We start from the raw sequence: 15051 nt of genomic DNA on the forward strand, positions 1-15051 counted from the left end.
AACACTCAGAAGATTTCAGTCATTATTTATGTTTTAATCTCAAACATTATCATCCAGGCAGTGGAATTACACTCCGGCAGTTCATGCAGTGCCTCTGCCACCCTGCAGATGGCAGCATACACTGTGAAATGTGTTAAGGTGCTAAATCCCAACACACATACTGTACTTTGCAGTGAAAGGATCAGTTGATTCAGAACCTCTGTTTTTCATCAAGTCACTTTTATAGTTATGGATCGGTCAGTGAACTGTCACAATTCTGAAATCAACATCATTTAGTCATATCTCTTTAACCCTAACCCTTTAAACTCATATTGAAGACACCAATTATGAGAAAACATCTTTATTTTATATCTTTGGTAAACACAAGGCGCCTCCACAGACATTTTATGTCGCCTTTTCAAGTGTGTATCAGTTCCTGTCGACCTGTGGAGGTCCTGCAGGATAAGTTAGGTGAACCTGTTTTGCAGTGGATCAGAGCAGCTTTTGTATAACTTGAAACCCTTATTCATTTGAAGTGCATTAGTTTAAATCATTATTTAAATCATTAAAATAAAGTCACACATAAGGTAAATTTGTTTGAACAATCTTTTCTTGTTATACACACATGCCTAACTGATGGATGAGAGCCACACCTGTAACTGTCTAAAAGTACCATATTAAAATACAAATAGTTTGTCGCTGGATGTTCATCTGGTAAATATTACATTGTTTAACATTATTATAATTTTTACTGTCCTAATTGGCCTGTGTCTGAATGTCCAGCTAATGGTGTATGACTTCTGGCTGCAGGTCCCTGAGCAGGAAGGGTCAACTCTGCTGTTTAATAATAAGCATTTATAGTTCAGACACACTTTGTCCCTTGAACCCTGTTAATGTTCACATTGCACATTTTAAATCTGTTTTTTTTAAACATATAGATTTCATATGGGATTTTATTTCCCAACTAAACCAGGGACAAATTAAGTCAGATACCACATAGTCATTAAATATCATTATCACGTCCCCATATTGTATCATTCAATCAATCATTAGAACATCGTGTTGAGACGTGCTTTAAGGGTGTGTGTGTTTGTGTGTGTGTGTGTGTGTGTGTGTGTGTGTGTGTGTGTGTGTGTGTGTGCGCGCGTGTGTGCGTGAGGAACATGCCTACCTCAGAGTCCAGCCCCTGTATGTAAATGAGGTATTTTCCTGACATATTTAAAAACGAAAGTCAGAGTGAGAAACAAGAGCACATGGTGACTGAGTGACAGGAGGACTGCGCACTAACGTCTCAGGTAACAACTGCGATAAAAAAAAAAACACTCATGGCGCTGACATGAGTGTTGAATATGAATGAATGAATATGTCTCCTGATAGAAGATAGAATAGATAATAGAGGACTGTGTGTGTGTGTGTGTGTGTGTGTGTGTGCAGCATGAGCCAGTGGAAGCAGATCCAGCAGCTGGAGATCAGACTCCTCGAACATGTGGATTATCTGTATGATGATAACTTCCCCATGGACATCCGACAGGGTCTGGCCAGCTGGATCGAGTCCCAGGACTGGTGAGTCCTACTCTCTCTCTCTCTCTCTCTCTCTCTCAAGCACTTACCAAACTAAGAACCAACAACTTTGTGCATTTACTCAGTTGTAGAGAAGGAAACAACATCTGTTAGAACAGTTGAAGAACGAAAGAACAAAGGATTCCATTCACTGTGTTTTTTATTGCGCTGCTTTAATTTAACGCTGCTCGATATTTGAGGTCACATAATGGTGTGAAACCTGAAAGGGGTTAATGACAGAGACAAGCGTCTGTCGGCTCTTTGGCTTCACAGCCCACAACTGGTCTGTCATCGCTGTAGTTTCCTGCAGACGTCGAGTGTCACCGCCAGTGACATTCTGTACCTGTTGTACTTTCCCTGTTGACAGCAGACAGACACCAGTGACTCACTGGTGATCACAGTGGAGCGTTTAGCAGCTGAGTTTAAATCAGGAGACTGAATAATGGACTGACAGAAACAAAAGTCCAAATGAATCTTGCTGTCTGTCAACACCTGGGACAACTTCACAAGCGTATCACACATTGAGCACGTTTTGATTTTCCCTTTCACATCCTTTTGGTTTGTTTCCTAAAAACACCAGAGAACAAAATGGAGTGTTGAGTTTACTATTCTCTGTATATAACCATATTTTTTAAACCTGTCCAATGGCTGCTCAACGCTTCACGCCCTTCACTTCAAGCTTTCGTTAGACGTCTTCTGCCATCGTCTCCTAAACATCGACCGCTGTGTGTTCTCAGGGACACGGCGGCTAACGACGAGTCCATGGCGGCGGCGCAGTTCACCAACCTGCTGTCCCAGATGGAGAGGGTGCGTTCGCAGGAGCAGAACTTCCTGCAGAGGCACAACATGAAGATCATACAACAGCAGCTGCAGGTGGGTCACCCTTCGTTTCCCACTTCTTCTGGCGTCCTGCAGCTCTCAGATCCATCCTGAGCGAAGTTGTTAAAGGTCCAGTGTGTAAGAGTCAGGTGAAAGGATCTATTGGCAGAAATTTAATATAAAATAATCTTGTGTTTTTCATCGAAATTGTATGAATTGTTGTTTTCTTTACCCCAGAATGGATCCTTTATATTTAAATACTTTATATATAAATATTTTATATTTACATCAGGAGCGGGTCCTCTCTACGGAGGCAGCCATGTTTTTTACAGTAGCCCAAACTGGACAAACTAAACCTTTTGAGTTTTTAAGACAACTGAAGCTACCACAGGTTCTCTCTCATGTTTGGAAGGGGGGGTGTTCAGCTGCAACATGACACTTCACCACTAGATGTCACTAAATTCTACACACTGATCCTTTAAAGTTGCATTACTACAAAAATACTTAAATTCTGCCGTTGCAAGTTGCACAACAGAACAATTAGTTTGACTCTATGAATTTTACCACACTTTGTATTTGACTCAATTGTCCCACTGGTGCAGAACAGATTCTCCCGCATCGAAAAACGTGAAGAAAGTATGATTGCTCATTTTGTTATTCGACTTTCCAACACAGTACTTTCTAAATGACAAATAACTTCCACTCAGTGCGCTCTGTATGAACAGCATGTCTAGACAGAAAGCTAGGAAAAAGATATGATATGAATATGAGCTCAGTGGATTATTTTACTATTCTAACTTGTATAAGTGCAAAGCAAAGAAAAATAACCTCTAATTTATGAGACTTTGGTTTGGACATTGTTAATGTGTGGGAATAGAACTTTGAAGTTTAATTTAAACCCCCTCTATTATACGTCACAGATCGACTGGTGAGATTGTGGTTTGAAAGTATGGATTTCTTGGGGGTCGCAAAGCAGAATGCAAGCACAAAGAAATGTTTCCTGTTCTGTCTTCATCTGGGATGAAAAAGTGGACCAGAAACTACTCTGGCGTCAGTCAATTTAAAGTCCCTCTAACAAGGAGAAGTGCTTTGGTGAACTGTTGTGTGTTTGCACTGGAGGTGACAGGGAAGTAAAAATGTGTCGGCTGTGTTTTCAGTTTGAGCGTGTTACTGCTTTTTATTATTTCTGTGTTACCAGAGAGCGGCAGCGAGAGTTTTTACCGTCCAGTGGCTCAAATGTAAAAAAGAAGTGGGTAGAGGCCAACTGCATATTACCTTTTTACAACAGTAAAGAAAGTCTATTCTTTAAAAGAATTATACATTTATTACGTAAAAATACAAATTGCTGTGCAGCTCACGAGCAGAAACTCTTGGATAAATAACAGGATTGGTCTTTTCTCCTGTGTGCTGCCCTCAGTTTTTAAATTGTTCAGTGCAGTTGAGCATTTGAAGGCATTGGCTACACAACAGACCACAATACTGTGGGTTGGCTAAAGTCTCTCTTTGTCTCTATGTCTCTTGATCTCGTTTTCTCATGGTGATAGGAGCTCATGAGAGCCGGGTCCTGGAGCTGTCACAGGATGTTTGGTTGAAGTGAGAGCGCTTTGAAAACCATCAGCACGCATTTGATTCTGGAAAAGACATGAACCTTTACCGAACAAACCTGTACCACAGTTTCCTGTGTGTGTGTGCGCGCCAAAGTTAACACTTCTCAGAGGAAGTAGTTACTCTCGTGTGGTCGTGAAGGGTGTGTGTGTGTGTGTGTGTGTGTGTGTGTGTGTGTGTGTGTGTGTGTGTGTGTGTGTGTGTGTTGTTATCATTGTTATTGTTCTGATGTGTGAAGTTTGCGTCATCAGCTTGTTCAAGAGACATTTGAATCATCCAGATTCAGGCAGGGTCATTCTACAGGGAACAAACATCTGTCGCTCTTATTTGTGTTTGACCGTCTCTGATCCACATCAGAAGAATGTGAGAACATTGAAAGTGATCTCCTGGATGCGTATTGCATTAACACCACTGTGGTAGGAGCACCGAAGATATCCCCAGAAAATGTGTTATGCCGATTGGGTAAGTCAACGGATGAAAAAAGAGAAGGGCGCTTGAGAAACACTTGAGCAGTGTCCGTTCTAAACCTGCCTGTTCTCTTGTCCTGTGTTAAAGCTCCGGAGCTACTTCACAATTATTCCTCGTCTTTAGTGAGTCCTCCTAAGAACGGTTCCACAAGTTCTCCAGGTTCCCAACTTTTCAAGATAAAAGTTCTGCAATTCAGCAGGATAGAAAGCATTACAGCAACAAAATGAACATCGTGCCTCTGCATTGAAGAACAAAAGAGGAAGTGATTCTATGGATGTTGTTGTCATGGTGGAGATCAGCAGCCGTGACTCCTGTGAATGTGCTGAAATACAACAGACAAATTAACCCCCCCCTCCCCTCCCATTAACAATAGACACTCCAAGCAAGAAGCTGATTAAACGACTGGTTCTCCAGGTTTGTGTCCCACAGACACACACGTTAGTGGAATTACTGGGTAGATTAGTAGCTACGAGGGAAACTTGAACAATCATTTGTTATTTTGTCTCATCGCCCAGATTATTCAGTTAGAGTCATTTCTCAGTCGTTTGACCTTCACTGATCCTCATCAGATCTTCATCAGAAAAATCAAACTTCCGCATATTGTCACTTACTTTCACATGGATGTGTGCAACACCCCTGTTGCAAGAGCACCAACGATATTCCTAGAATACATTTAGCTGAGTAAGCAGGTCAACGTGTGATGAGTAGCCTTAGAGACATTAAACTAATCTGTAACCCTAAATGGTTTGGTTGTTACTGTGATGAAAGTGAGCGTGTAGGTGTGTTGATGCTTCCTCAGTCGTCATTCTGCAGGTGCTGGTAATGATGCGCAACGACTTAGTCAAAGCTGGAGTCGAGAATGAAAAGAAAAATTCCATCTCCCCACAGCAGAATCTCACGCACACCAATAGAATCGTGTGATTAGAAGACGCTACGGAGTTTGACTGTGTTCACACGGTCACAGGACGGACTAGACTGTGAACTATTGTACAATGTTTTCTGTGGCATCACCTTGATGGCAACATAGTTTTTAATGTATTTGTTTGTTTGATCGGGACAGAGCACATGAATGAAGATATGCTAAATTACTGCCGTCGTCCCTAAGCAGGTAGAAAAAACAAATATCAGGATCCAGATACGCAAATGGAAAAAAAGGACAAATCACTGAAGCCCAAGTACAAGTGCTCACAGTCCTGGTTTGCCACGAGCCATTGTTTGAGATGAGCAGGCCACTCCCTGCTTGGAAGCGGAAGGGCCTTTCCAACTTTCACTTCGCTTTTTAAATGCGGTTGATTACATCGCGGGAAAAAGTGAAATCCAGTGTGTTTTGGAGTTTGACCCAAACCAGTGAAGACTAAAGGTATCTCCGGCCTTGTGTGTCTTGTGTGGTGCATACATACATATCAGGCTGATAACGATGGAGAAGAGCGTGATGCTGATTCACACCCTTGAAATGTTGAAATGGAAAAACAGTGGTTATGCTCCAAGTATCTGTTCACACCTTTGATTATATATCCCTGATGTTCACTCACGTCCCTGAAGTGTTATCCTTCCATCTGCTGCTCGTCCAGTTCAACCTCATTCCTTCGGTGATTCGGCACATGAAAGTACTTCCAGTAAAAAGGCTCACTGGGAGGACTTGTGAAAACTCTTCCCTCCTCTGCAGGGCCTTGGTTTTCGATCACTTCTAAAAAAGGTCGGCAGTTCGATCCCTGTCTCCGCGATTTTTTTGCTTTTTTTTACTGAACCCCAGATTGCCCCTGAGAGCTGTGCACTGTATGTGTGTGAATGGGTGAATGGCAAAACTGTATTGTGCTTTGAGTGGTCATCAAGACTAGAAAAGCACTACGTTGAAACAGACCATTTACCACAAGCACAACACCCAAACATTAATGAGATAACATGTCCATATATAACTGTGTAACTTCCTTGTTTCTTTCTTTATCATCTCTTTGTAACCATGGTGGTTTTGTAACTTGAATTCTGTGTGTGGGTGTGTGTGGGTGTGTGTGTGTGTCTCCACAGATTAAATACACAACCAACCCCACTGTCATGGCCAGAGTTATCTCCACCTGCCTCAGGGAGGAGCGTCGTATCCTCTCCAGCGCTTGCACGCAGGAACAGGTTTGTCACAGCGTCTCCCTCAGGGGGAAAGTCCCTGCTGCTGGTAAATCAGTCCTGCTACCAGGAAGACACATGTGCTAAATACTTTACAACCCCCACATTCCCATACACCTCAATTAATTCCCAAGAAACTGTAAGGAGTGGAAAATTACCTACGGTAATTAAAGGGCTGCACGCACAACAGAATACAGTTGAAGTAAATGATGACCTCTTCTTCAAACAGGAAATATGAAACATGCCTCCATACGTCTCCTGGGGTGTCATCCAAGCCTCGACATTCAAATTCGACTCAAGGTCAATTACGTTATTTATGTTTTTAGCCTTAATGTCGTCTGTGATCCACACACATATTCCAGAGAAGAATATCAGAGGACATTTCGGCTAAAAACGTGGTATAAATGACGCCATTTACGTTGGAAGATGTGGTCACCAGTTACTTCAACTGTACTGGAAGTGTTGTGTTGACTCAAACACTCCATGGGCTTAGGGGTGAGTAGATAGTGAGTGAATTAAAATTTTTGGGTGAACTATCCCTTTAACATTACAGCGTTTGCATTTATCTAGCAGCTTCACTGAACCACTACATGGCTGCAGACTCTCTCAGGAACGTAGGAATTTAATTTTGACCTCATGAAAACGTACTGACAGTGTAGCGTTTGTGTATTATTTTGAAATCAAATCAATTTTTTTTTTATTTTATGTTTACAACAACTGGAGTTGGCTAAAGTTTTGTACTATTCTTTATCCAAGCATTACACAATGAAGCTTGGACGACTGATGTTGATCTGGTGTTTGACCTATTTGTTTAAAAAAAAACATTATTTCTAAATTAATACCAAATATAAATTGCTGAACAGGGTCCACTGGAGAAATCCTTACAGAATTCCGTGGCCTTTGAGAGACAGACGAACCTGGACAACAGAGTCGGGATCATCAGGGGCAGCGTGCAGGTGCCTGAGACACAACAAAACCCTGAACAAAGATATTATATTTTGTTCTAAACCTTGAAATAAAAAAACTGTCTTTGTCTAGATGATGGACCAGGCTGTGAAATACATAGAGGACGTACAGGACGACTTCGATTTCCGTTACAAGACTCTACAGTCTCGGGGTGAGGCCTCTTTGAAGAAACTGTGAAAAGAAGCTGGATGCTAAATTTAAAACTGTGTGATTTCTTACTTGGGTGAACAAAAACAACTGCACAGTCTCAATGTGCTCTTAACGCTATATTTGTGGTTTTGTGTTTGTGTGTCAGAATTGTCAGATAGAAACTCTGACGCGATGAAACAGGAAGTAACGAGACTGCAGGAAATGCTTAACAGGCTCGACTTTAAAAGGAAGGTACGCATTTGTATTATCCTGCAAAGGTCTGGTCTGTGAGGGCCAGGACTCACAAAATGCCTCCAAACATAAAAGTACAAATACAGACGCATGACATGATGTGATTTACTCTCCACAAACCATCTTCACCCCCCCCTGTTAGGAGATCCTGTCTAAGATGGATATTGTGGTCAAGGAGATTGATGACCTGATGACCTCTCAGCTCAACCCGGAGCTGCAGGACTGGAAGCGCAGGCAGCAGGTCGCCGCCATCGGGGGTCCCCTGCTCACCAGCCTGGACCAGCTGCAGAGTTGGTAATGAGCGTCCCTGAATGTACTGGAGTCTCAACTTTCATCTGCATTTCTTTTACTGTGTGTCAAACTTGTATCTGTACGAGCATGTACAGAATATGTGGATATACATTGTGTATTGTCTTCCAATCAAACCAAATACAATTAATTGAACCACTGAGGGGTGAACATGAAGAACTTACTGGACACGTGTATTAGTTATTGACCGTGCACTGTATAACTCAGTATCACCCATTTATTCATGTTTACAGTCTGTTCCCATCGACCTCAGCACAGGAAGATCAGAGTCCATACTCCATATTCATCACAGCCAAGTTTCTGTTCGGCCAATTCAGTGTTAACACCGTGAAACTCTCACATGCTGTCACTCAAATAACTGCTGCTCCTCACCTGGAGCTCAACGGTGGATTTCCTCTGCTCATACTCCACCCAGTGTTCAAAGTACAATACTGCATCTGGTCGCCCGTGCACTGCAAAACAGAATAAAACAAACAACCACAGCCGGTGTGACAGAGACGATTTTACGGTTTAAAAACTGGGTCAAACTCTGCTCTGATTTGTGTTTCCTCCTTTCTTTTTCCAGTGTGACTTCTCACGCACAAAGTCCAACGTGATGTCCTGTATGAGGGTTTGTAATCATGAACTCGCTCTCTCTCGTCCTCTCACCCGTCCCCTTCTCAGGTTGTCTCTGACGGCCCAGAGTCTCTTCCATGTCAAGCGTCAGCTGGACAAACTGGGGGAGCTGGTCGTGAAGGTCACGTACGAGAGTGACCCGATCCCGCTGCAGAAACCTCAGCTGGAGGAGCGAGTTAAATACCTCATCTATCACATCATCAAGAGGTACTGTGAACGCCGCGCAGCACGAGCAATGAAACACAACCTCAGTATGAACTAGGAATAACTCTCTCTGACCGGGAGTGTGTCGGTTTCACAACTTCATATCTGTGCAGCCCTGTGTTCTGGCACTTTGTACACAAAGGGCTGAGAACACCAACATGTAGTATAAAGGACACGACCTCCTCCTTCACCCGCAGCAGTGGCAGCTGCAGCACATAGAAAGATGACAAACACAAGCCACCTGTGGTGTAAACACCCTCTCACAGGCATGAGTGACACGGACATGATGACACATGATGTCAAATGAGGTGCGTTTGTTTGTTCTCAGCTCCTTTGTGGTGGAGAAGCAGCCGTGCATGCCCACACATCCACAGAAACCCCTCATCATCAAGACGGGAGTGCAGTTCACCACCAAAGTCAGGTACGATCATGTGTTGTTGTATTGTTCCTGTTCATAACTCAATGCGTATTAACTCCACTGAGGAGGTTGTGTTTTAGATGTTTGAGAAGATTATGCAACAACAACTGATCACCACCAAACTGTGTGGAAGGAAGTCATCGCACTCTGGTGTAGATCTGTATCAGGGGGATGATCCAGGATTATTTATTTATTTTTTCCCACATTTTCTGAAGACTGATTTCTTTAAGTGTGTATTTTGGTGTAAACTACTGAGGGCCATTCTAGGTCAAATCATATTTTGATGTTTTATCTGATTATTTGTTATTACTTGGTGACAGATGTGTTGTATTGTTGATTGAGAACTCAATGAAACATTTATTGTCTTCCTGATTTCTCTCAGACTCCTGGTTAAACTCCCAGAAGTGGATTATCAGCTGAAAGTGAAAACCACATTTGACAAGTAAGATTTGTGACAACATGAAAGTTTCAACATACATAAGTGTATATAACCTGGAGTTATTATCTGTATTTATCTATAATCTTTTTAATTGTGTGTTTTTGTACGTTTCCGTCTCCAGGGACCTCCCCCCCGGCAGAGTGTGAGTACACACAACCTCAAAACGGGACATACTGATGATGTTTAATTTTAGCACGGAAAGAAGAAGTGAAACATAAAGATTTCAGCTTTTAAAGAACAGTGGCAAACCCTGTACTACACACGTGCAGTCAGTTGTGCGTCTGTTCTGAAGAAAGAACCACACACAGCAGGGGAGGGGGAAAGCTGCCACTTTTGTGGAGGAGGAAATGTTTGGTTAAGTGGTCGACTGTGAGGTTGATGTAGGTCGAAGGGGTTTCGCAGTTTCTCAAGAAACAACTCAGACGAGCATGGGTTCCTTCTCAAGAATTTCTCTTTTATTCTTGTAATATTTTGACATTTTTCTCATTAAATCACAACTTAATTCTCATTCATTATGTCATTATTCCATAAAACCCACACGTTTTTTTCTTCAATATTTATTTATTTATTGAATAACAGACTTCACCCTGTTTAAGTCCCGTAGATCTCATCGATTTTACAGTAATCTGATGTTGTCACATTCCTGATTTTAGCAGCTCCACTTCAATTGAGTTATATATTTTATTTATATGTTTAATGCCAAATCACAAGACATCATCATAAGACACTTTACACTCGGTTGAGTAGAGACGTGACAATATTGTTGAGAAAAACCCACAATGAGGAATCACTTTGTGACAATGAAAAAAGAGTTTCAACAGATAGAAACCTCCAATAGAACCACACTCAGTGTGTGTGTGTGTGTGTGTGTGTGTGTGTGTGTGTGTGTGTGTGTGTGTGTGTGTGTGTGTGTGTGTGTGTGTGTGTGTGTGTGTGTGTGTCTCTTCAATAAATCAGTACAACCTGCTGCACTTGTGTTAAATCTGGGCTTTTGTGCTTTACCCTCTTTACTTCTCAGAAGTCGGCAGTTTTTCATCCTGACCAACAACACTAAAGTTATGGATATTGAGGACTACTCCAATGGCTGCCTCTCTGTGGACTTCAGACACCTGGTAAGACAATTCACTGTTTGATTGTCTTCATGCGTTTGTGTTATTAATTACACCTGGGAAGAGCAATTACATTTTCTCAATAGCTATTATACAGTATCAGTGCAATCAATACATCACATACACTTGGAATAAATACTTAGTCAATGATTTGTTGTACTGAAGCCACTTGACATTGAGTTTGTATCTTTCAGCAGTTAAAAGAGAAGAAATATATCAATGGCACAAAGGGGAGTGAGGTAAGAAATGCAGTGTTCTATAAACTATAAACAGTGTCAATCACAAACTGCTGAGTGCCTTTACCTTTATTGTCTGATCCATCATTTTTAAGTAGTTGCACCAGCGAGCTCCATCATCTGCATGTTCCTAATGCCGTGTCGCTGGGTGTTTTCCAGGGTCTGCTCTCGGTGACAGAGGAACTTCACTCTCTCAGCTTCGAGGCGTGCTTCACAGTGCAGGGCCTCACCATCGACCTGGAGGTCAGTGTCCATTTTTTAATTTGGCGCTTGCATGTTGTGGCAGCAACTTGCTTATTGTGTTTGTGTTTGTCAACTGTTTCAGACGTGCTCCCTGCCGCTGGTGGTCATTTCCAATGTGAGCCAGCTGCCCGGAGGCTGGGCCTCTGTCATGTGGTACAACCTGCTGACGCATGAGCCGAGGGTGAGCCGACACATTGATAAAGCTAAATGAAAACAACAGCTTGTGGCGTTGATTCAACTTTATGGTTTTGTTGGCGAACGTTTGCGGTACAGTTGAATTTTGTTGCGTTGTACTTCGAGATGTAAACCTTCCTCCTCCCCTCTCCTTTCTCTCCATTCACAGAACTTGGCGTTCTTTGGAAACCCACCTCGGGCCGGCTGGAGCCAGCTCTCTGAGGTCCTGAGCTGGCAGTTCTCCACCTTTGCCGGTCGCGGCCTCAACAAGGAGCAGCTCACCATGCTTGGAGAAAAGCTTATCGGTATGTTCACCCTTGAGCTTGAGTTGATTTTGAAAAATAACAGAAAAGGGAGTTCAGCAGGGTTTTCTGTGGGTACCTCGGCTTCCCAGCTCTCCCTCTCTACCCTCAAAGGGAAAGCGATATAGATAATGGACGGATGAGTGGATGAAAAAGGGAGGAAAAACATGTGTGAGGCATGAAGTCGCTCACGTTATAACATGAGCAGGACGTTGAAGGGGCGTTTGAAGGGCTAGATGGCCACTACCCCTACATCACGTAGAGAAATGGGACAACACTGCCCCTTAGTGGTAGGGCTTAGGGGTGAATTGGGAAAGGGCCTTTTTGTGTTGTGTACCTTGATAAAGTCACGTAGTGTTACTAACGTTGTCTTCTATGTAGGTCAGCACGTCTCCTGCAATGACTATCACGTGTCGTGGTCAAAGTTCTCTAAGGTAACTATTGAATTACACAACCCCATGTGGTCTCAAATCAAACATGGTTGTGCCATCTAGTGGTTAAATGGAAAATTATATAATATATCTATAATGTGATGTTTTAAATGGCAAACGAGTGCTTCTCGTCTCTCTCTCTCCATGTGTCGCGCGTCTTCAAGGAGAATATTCCAGGAAAGCCCTTCGGTTTCTGGATGTGGTTGGACTCCATCCTCGAGCTCATCAAGAAACACTTGCTGCCAGTTTGGAATGAGAAGTGAGTCGCTGACGATGTCTCAGTCCATCTTAGCTACATTTTTCTCATAGGATGTTAGAAAACGTAGCATAATGGGCCAGTGTGTCATATTGAGACATTTGTAGACACTAAGCATCTTAAGGAATTGGCTTGTATCTTTCTCAGTCTGCAGATTCTCCACATGGGGGAGCTGTTCAGTCATATTGTGTCTAAACTGTTTCAGCAGCATGTCAGACCTGCAGAAGTAAACGTGTCCATTCATGCTTCCCGAAAGGCAAAGATCCTCAGAAACAACTGTGCTCCAGTTCAAAAAGTGTTGAAATTGCAGCAACTATTACTTGTATTGACTTGTATGTTTCTGATAAATGCTTTATTTGATTTGCTAGACACCTCTAGATGTCCCTAAATTCTACACACTGAAACGTACACTTCAAAGAGACCTTTTTATTTATTTTCAGCTACATCATGGGTTTCGTGAGTAAAGAGACGGAGCGATCTCTGCTGAAGGACAGAGACCGAGGCACCTTCCTCTTACGCTTCAGTGAGAGCCACCTCGGAGGAATAACGTTTACCTGGGTGGAGCACAGTGACAACGGTGAGGTCTCTTACAAATCTACCATGAAGCACAAAAGTATATTAAAACTCTGTCTTTTAGGCAGTTGAATAATCCCCACAAATGTGAATCCTAAGCAAACACAGATAAGTAAGAAGTATTGATTATTCTCTCCAATGCTGAACCTGGCTAATGATGATAAGTTCTCGCAATAGGAGAAGTGAAGTTCAACTCTGTGGAGCCATACACCAAGAACCGGCTCAGTGCTCTCCCGTTTGCCGACATCATACGAGACTACAAAGTGATCTCAGAGGGGGTCGTCCCAGAGAACCCACTGAAGTTCCTCTACCCCGACATCCCCAAGGACGAGGCCTTCGGTCGGCTGTACAACAGTCAGCCCTGCAAAGGCAAGAGAGCAAGCACACGCCCATGTCTTCCTCAAGAGTTCATGTTCTTCACAGCATGAATCTTTATTGCCTAACGTTTCTCATGTCATTGTTCAATTTCCAGTCCATCCATACATATCATCTACCCTGATCCCCATCTCTGAATTACGGTGAGTTTATTGTTACCTCACATACTCACGTTGTGCTGACTGATATTTATACGGTTGACTTTTTTTTAATAGTAGTTTCACTGACATTGTGCTGACAGGGCAACCCACAGCATATTGATTTAAACCATGTATGAGTTTCTCCTGATGGGAGTCAGGCCCCTCACCTGTATGATTCATATTTTTATTCCAGCTCTCATACAAGCACCACGTCCCCTTCTTGCCAGTCTCCTGAGCCCCCGATGACTCCGGGCGAGTTCAATATGCTCAACGATCATCTGTGCTTCGACATAAACACGGTATGTTTGCATCACTTTGTATATATTCTGTTTCTTTATGCCTCTGATGACAGCCAGTGGCCAGAGGCATTATGTTTTTCGTCCGAATGCCTTGAGGGAAGTTCTTCAAACTTGGTAAAAACATTCAATTGGAGTCAAGGATTAACTAATTTGATTTTGGTAGCCGAAGGTCAAAGGTCACGTTGAGCAAATACTGGAATGTTTCAATAAAACCGAGCTGCATATAATGTGTCTCTCCTTTTAGTTATGTAGACTAATCCTCATCTTCTCCTTTTGCTTTGCAGATGAGTTCCCCATACTCCGAGTGAAGCCACGTTCAGATATCAACAAGGTTTTCCCACTAACCTGAAACCAGTCTCCCATCAACGTCGTGATGATCATGAAACAGTTTTTTTGTGGTGAAATTGAATTCATTACTTGAGCCTGTTGTGTATTTGTTTGTGTTTTTGGTTGTTTTTTTCATTCATAATCGCTCTTGATAGAACTTTTGATGTCACTGTGTTTTAACTGTAGATCCGAGACAACCTAGATTTCAATGAATAATGTTTTAACTATTGATTAGTTCTATAAGGCTGTCGTTGTATATATGACGATTCAAAATTGTTCATTTTGACTGCAATGTTTATATTAGCTTGCTTTTTTTTATTTCTGTATTACTTAGTTGTAATTGGTGCAGTGGAAACTGTGTGGTAGTTACACAATGTTTTGATTTGACCTGTGTTGCAAACACATTCATTTACTCATCTGTTCATGCATTCATTCATGGTTACTTCACCTGCCACCGATCAACCATGAGGAGGACACGTCAAGACATAACTTTCCAATATAAGTCTGTTGAGCTTTTACTTTGAAAGCAGCCAGAATAAAAAATGCCTATGACTCACTTCCTCTTGATGCTCTTGCTCCCTCTGTCAAGAATCACGTGATTCCTAGAGAGTGAGGATGTATGACTCAATCCAAACAATGAGGTCAAACAAGCTTCCTTGTACGATCCAGTTCCTCAGTTAGATTATAGTCTTACTCTGATTTAGT

The 15051-nt window shown here is 42.3% G+C and overlaps 1 protein-coding gene across 3 annotated transcripts; it reads left to right on the forward strand.

Moving 5' to 3' along the window:
* The first annotated feature begins 1209 nt into the window (after positions 1–1209).
* stat4 (signal transducer and activator of transcription 4) lies at positions 1210–14902 on the forward strand. Of its 3 annotated transcripts, none has more exons than XM_035175098.2 (24): positions 1210–1274; positions 1414–1542; positions 2277–2412; positions 6457–6555; positions 7413–7505; positions 7588–7666; positions 7811–7896; positions 8039–8190; positions 8869–9027; positions 9353–9445; positions 9825–9884; positions 10003–10023; positions 10900–10993; positions 11185–11229; positions 11386–11469; positions 11552–11650; positions 11813–11948; positions 12327–12379; positions 12541–12635; positions 13073–13209; positions 13383–13574; positions 13678–13723; positions 13914–14019; positions 14304–14902. In XM_035175098.2, exons 2-24 carry the CDS (start codon positions 1415–1417, stop codon positions 14325–14327), a joined length of 2217 nt encoding a protein of 738 aa, XP_035030989.1. In that variant the 5' UTR covers positions 1210–1274; position 1414; the 3' UTR covers positions 14328–14902. The 3 variants fall into 3 exon arrangements, with proteins under 3 accessions (XP_035030989.1, XP_035030990.1, XP_035030992.1); XM_035175099.2 differs by having other exon boundaries at positions 12544–12635; XM_035175101.2 differs by having other exon boundaries at positions 10903–10993.
* The last annotated feature ends 149 nt before the right edge of the window (positions 14903–15051 follow it).

Source organism: Hippoglossus stenolepis, chromosome 13, assembly GCF_022539355.2.
Source record: "Hippoglossus stenolepis isolate QCI-W04-F060 chromosome 13, HSTE1.2, whole genome shotgun sequence".
In the NCBI taxonomy this organism is placed as follows: domain Eukaryota; kingdom Metazoa; phylum Chordata; class Actinopteri; order Pleuronectiformes; family Pleuronectidae; genus Hippoglossus; species Hippoglossus stenolepis.

Coding starts and splice junctions, on each gene's coding strand:
- stat4 (XM_035175098.2), top strand. CDS start 1,415: ATGAGCCAGTGGAAGCAGATCCAGCAGCTGGAGATCAGACTCCTCGAA. Junction 6,556..7,412: donor GCGCTTGCACGCAGGAACAG/GTTTGTCACAGC, acceptor ATTGCTGAACAG/GGTCCACTGGAGAAATCCTT. Junction 13,724..13,913: donor ATCCCCATCTCTGAATTACG/GTGAGTTTATTG, acceptor TTTTTATTCCAG/CTCTCATACAAGCACCACGT.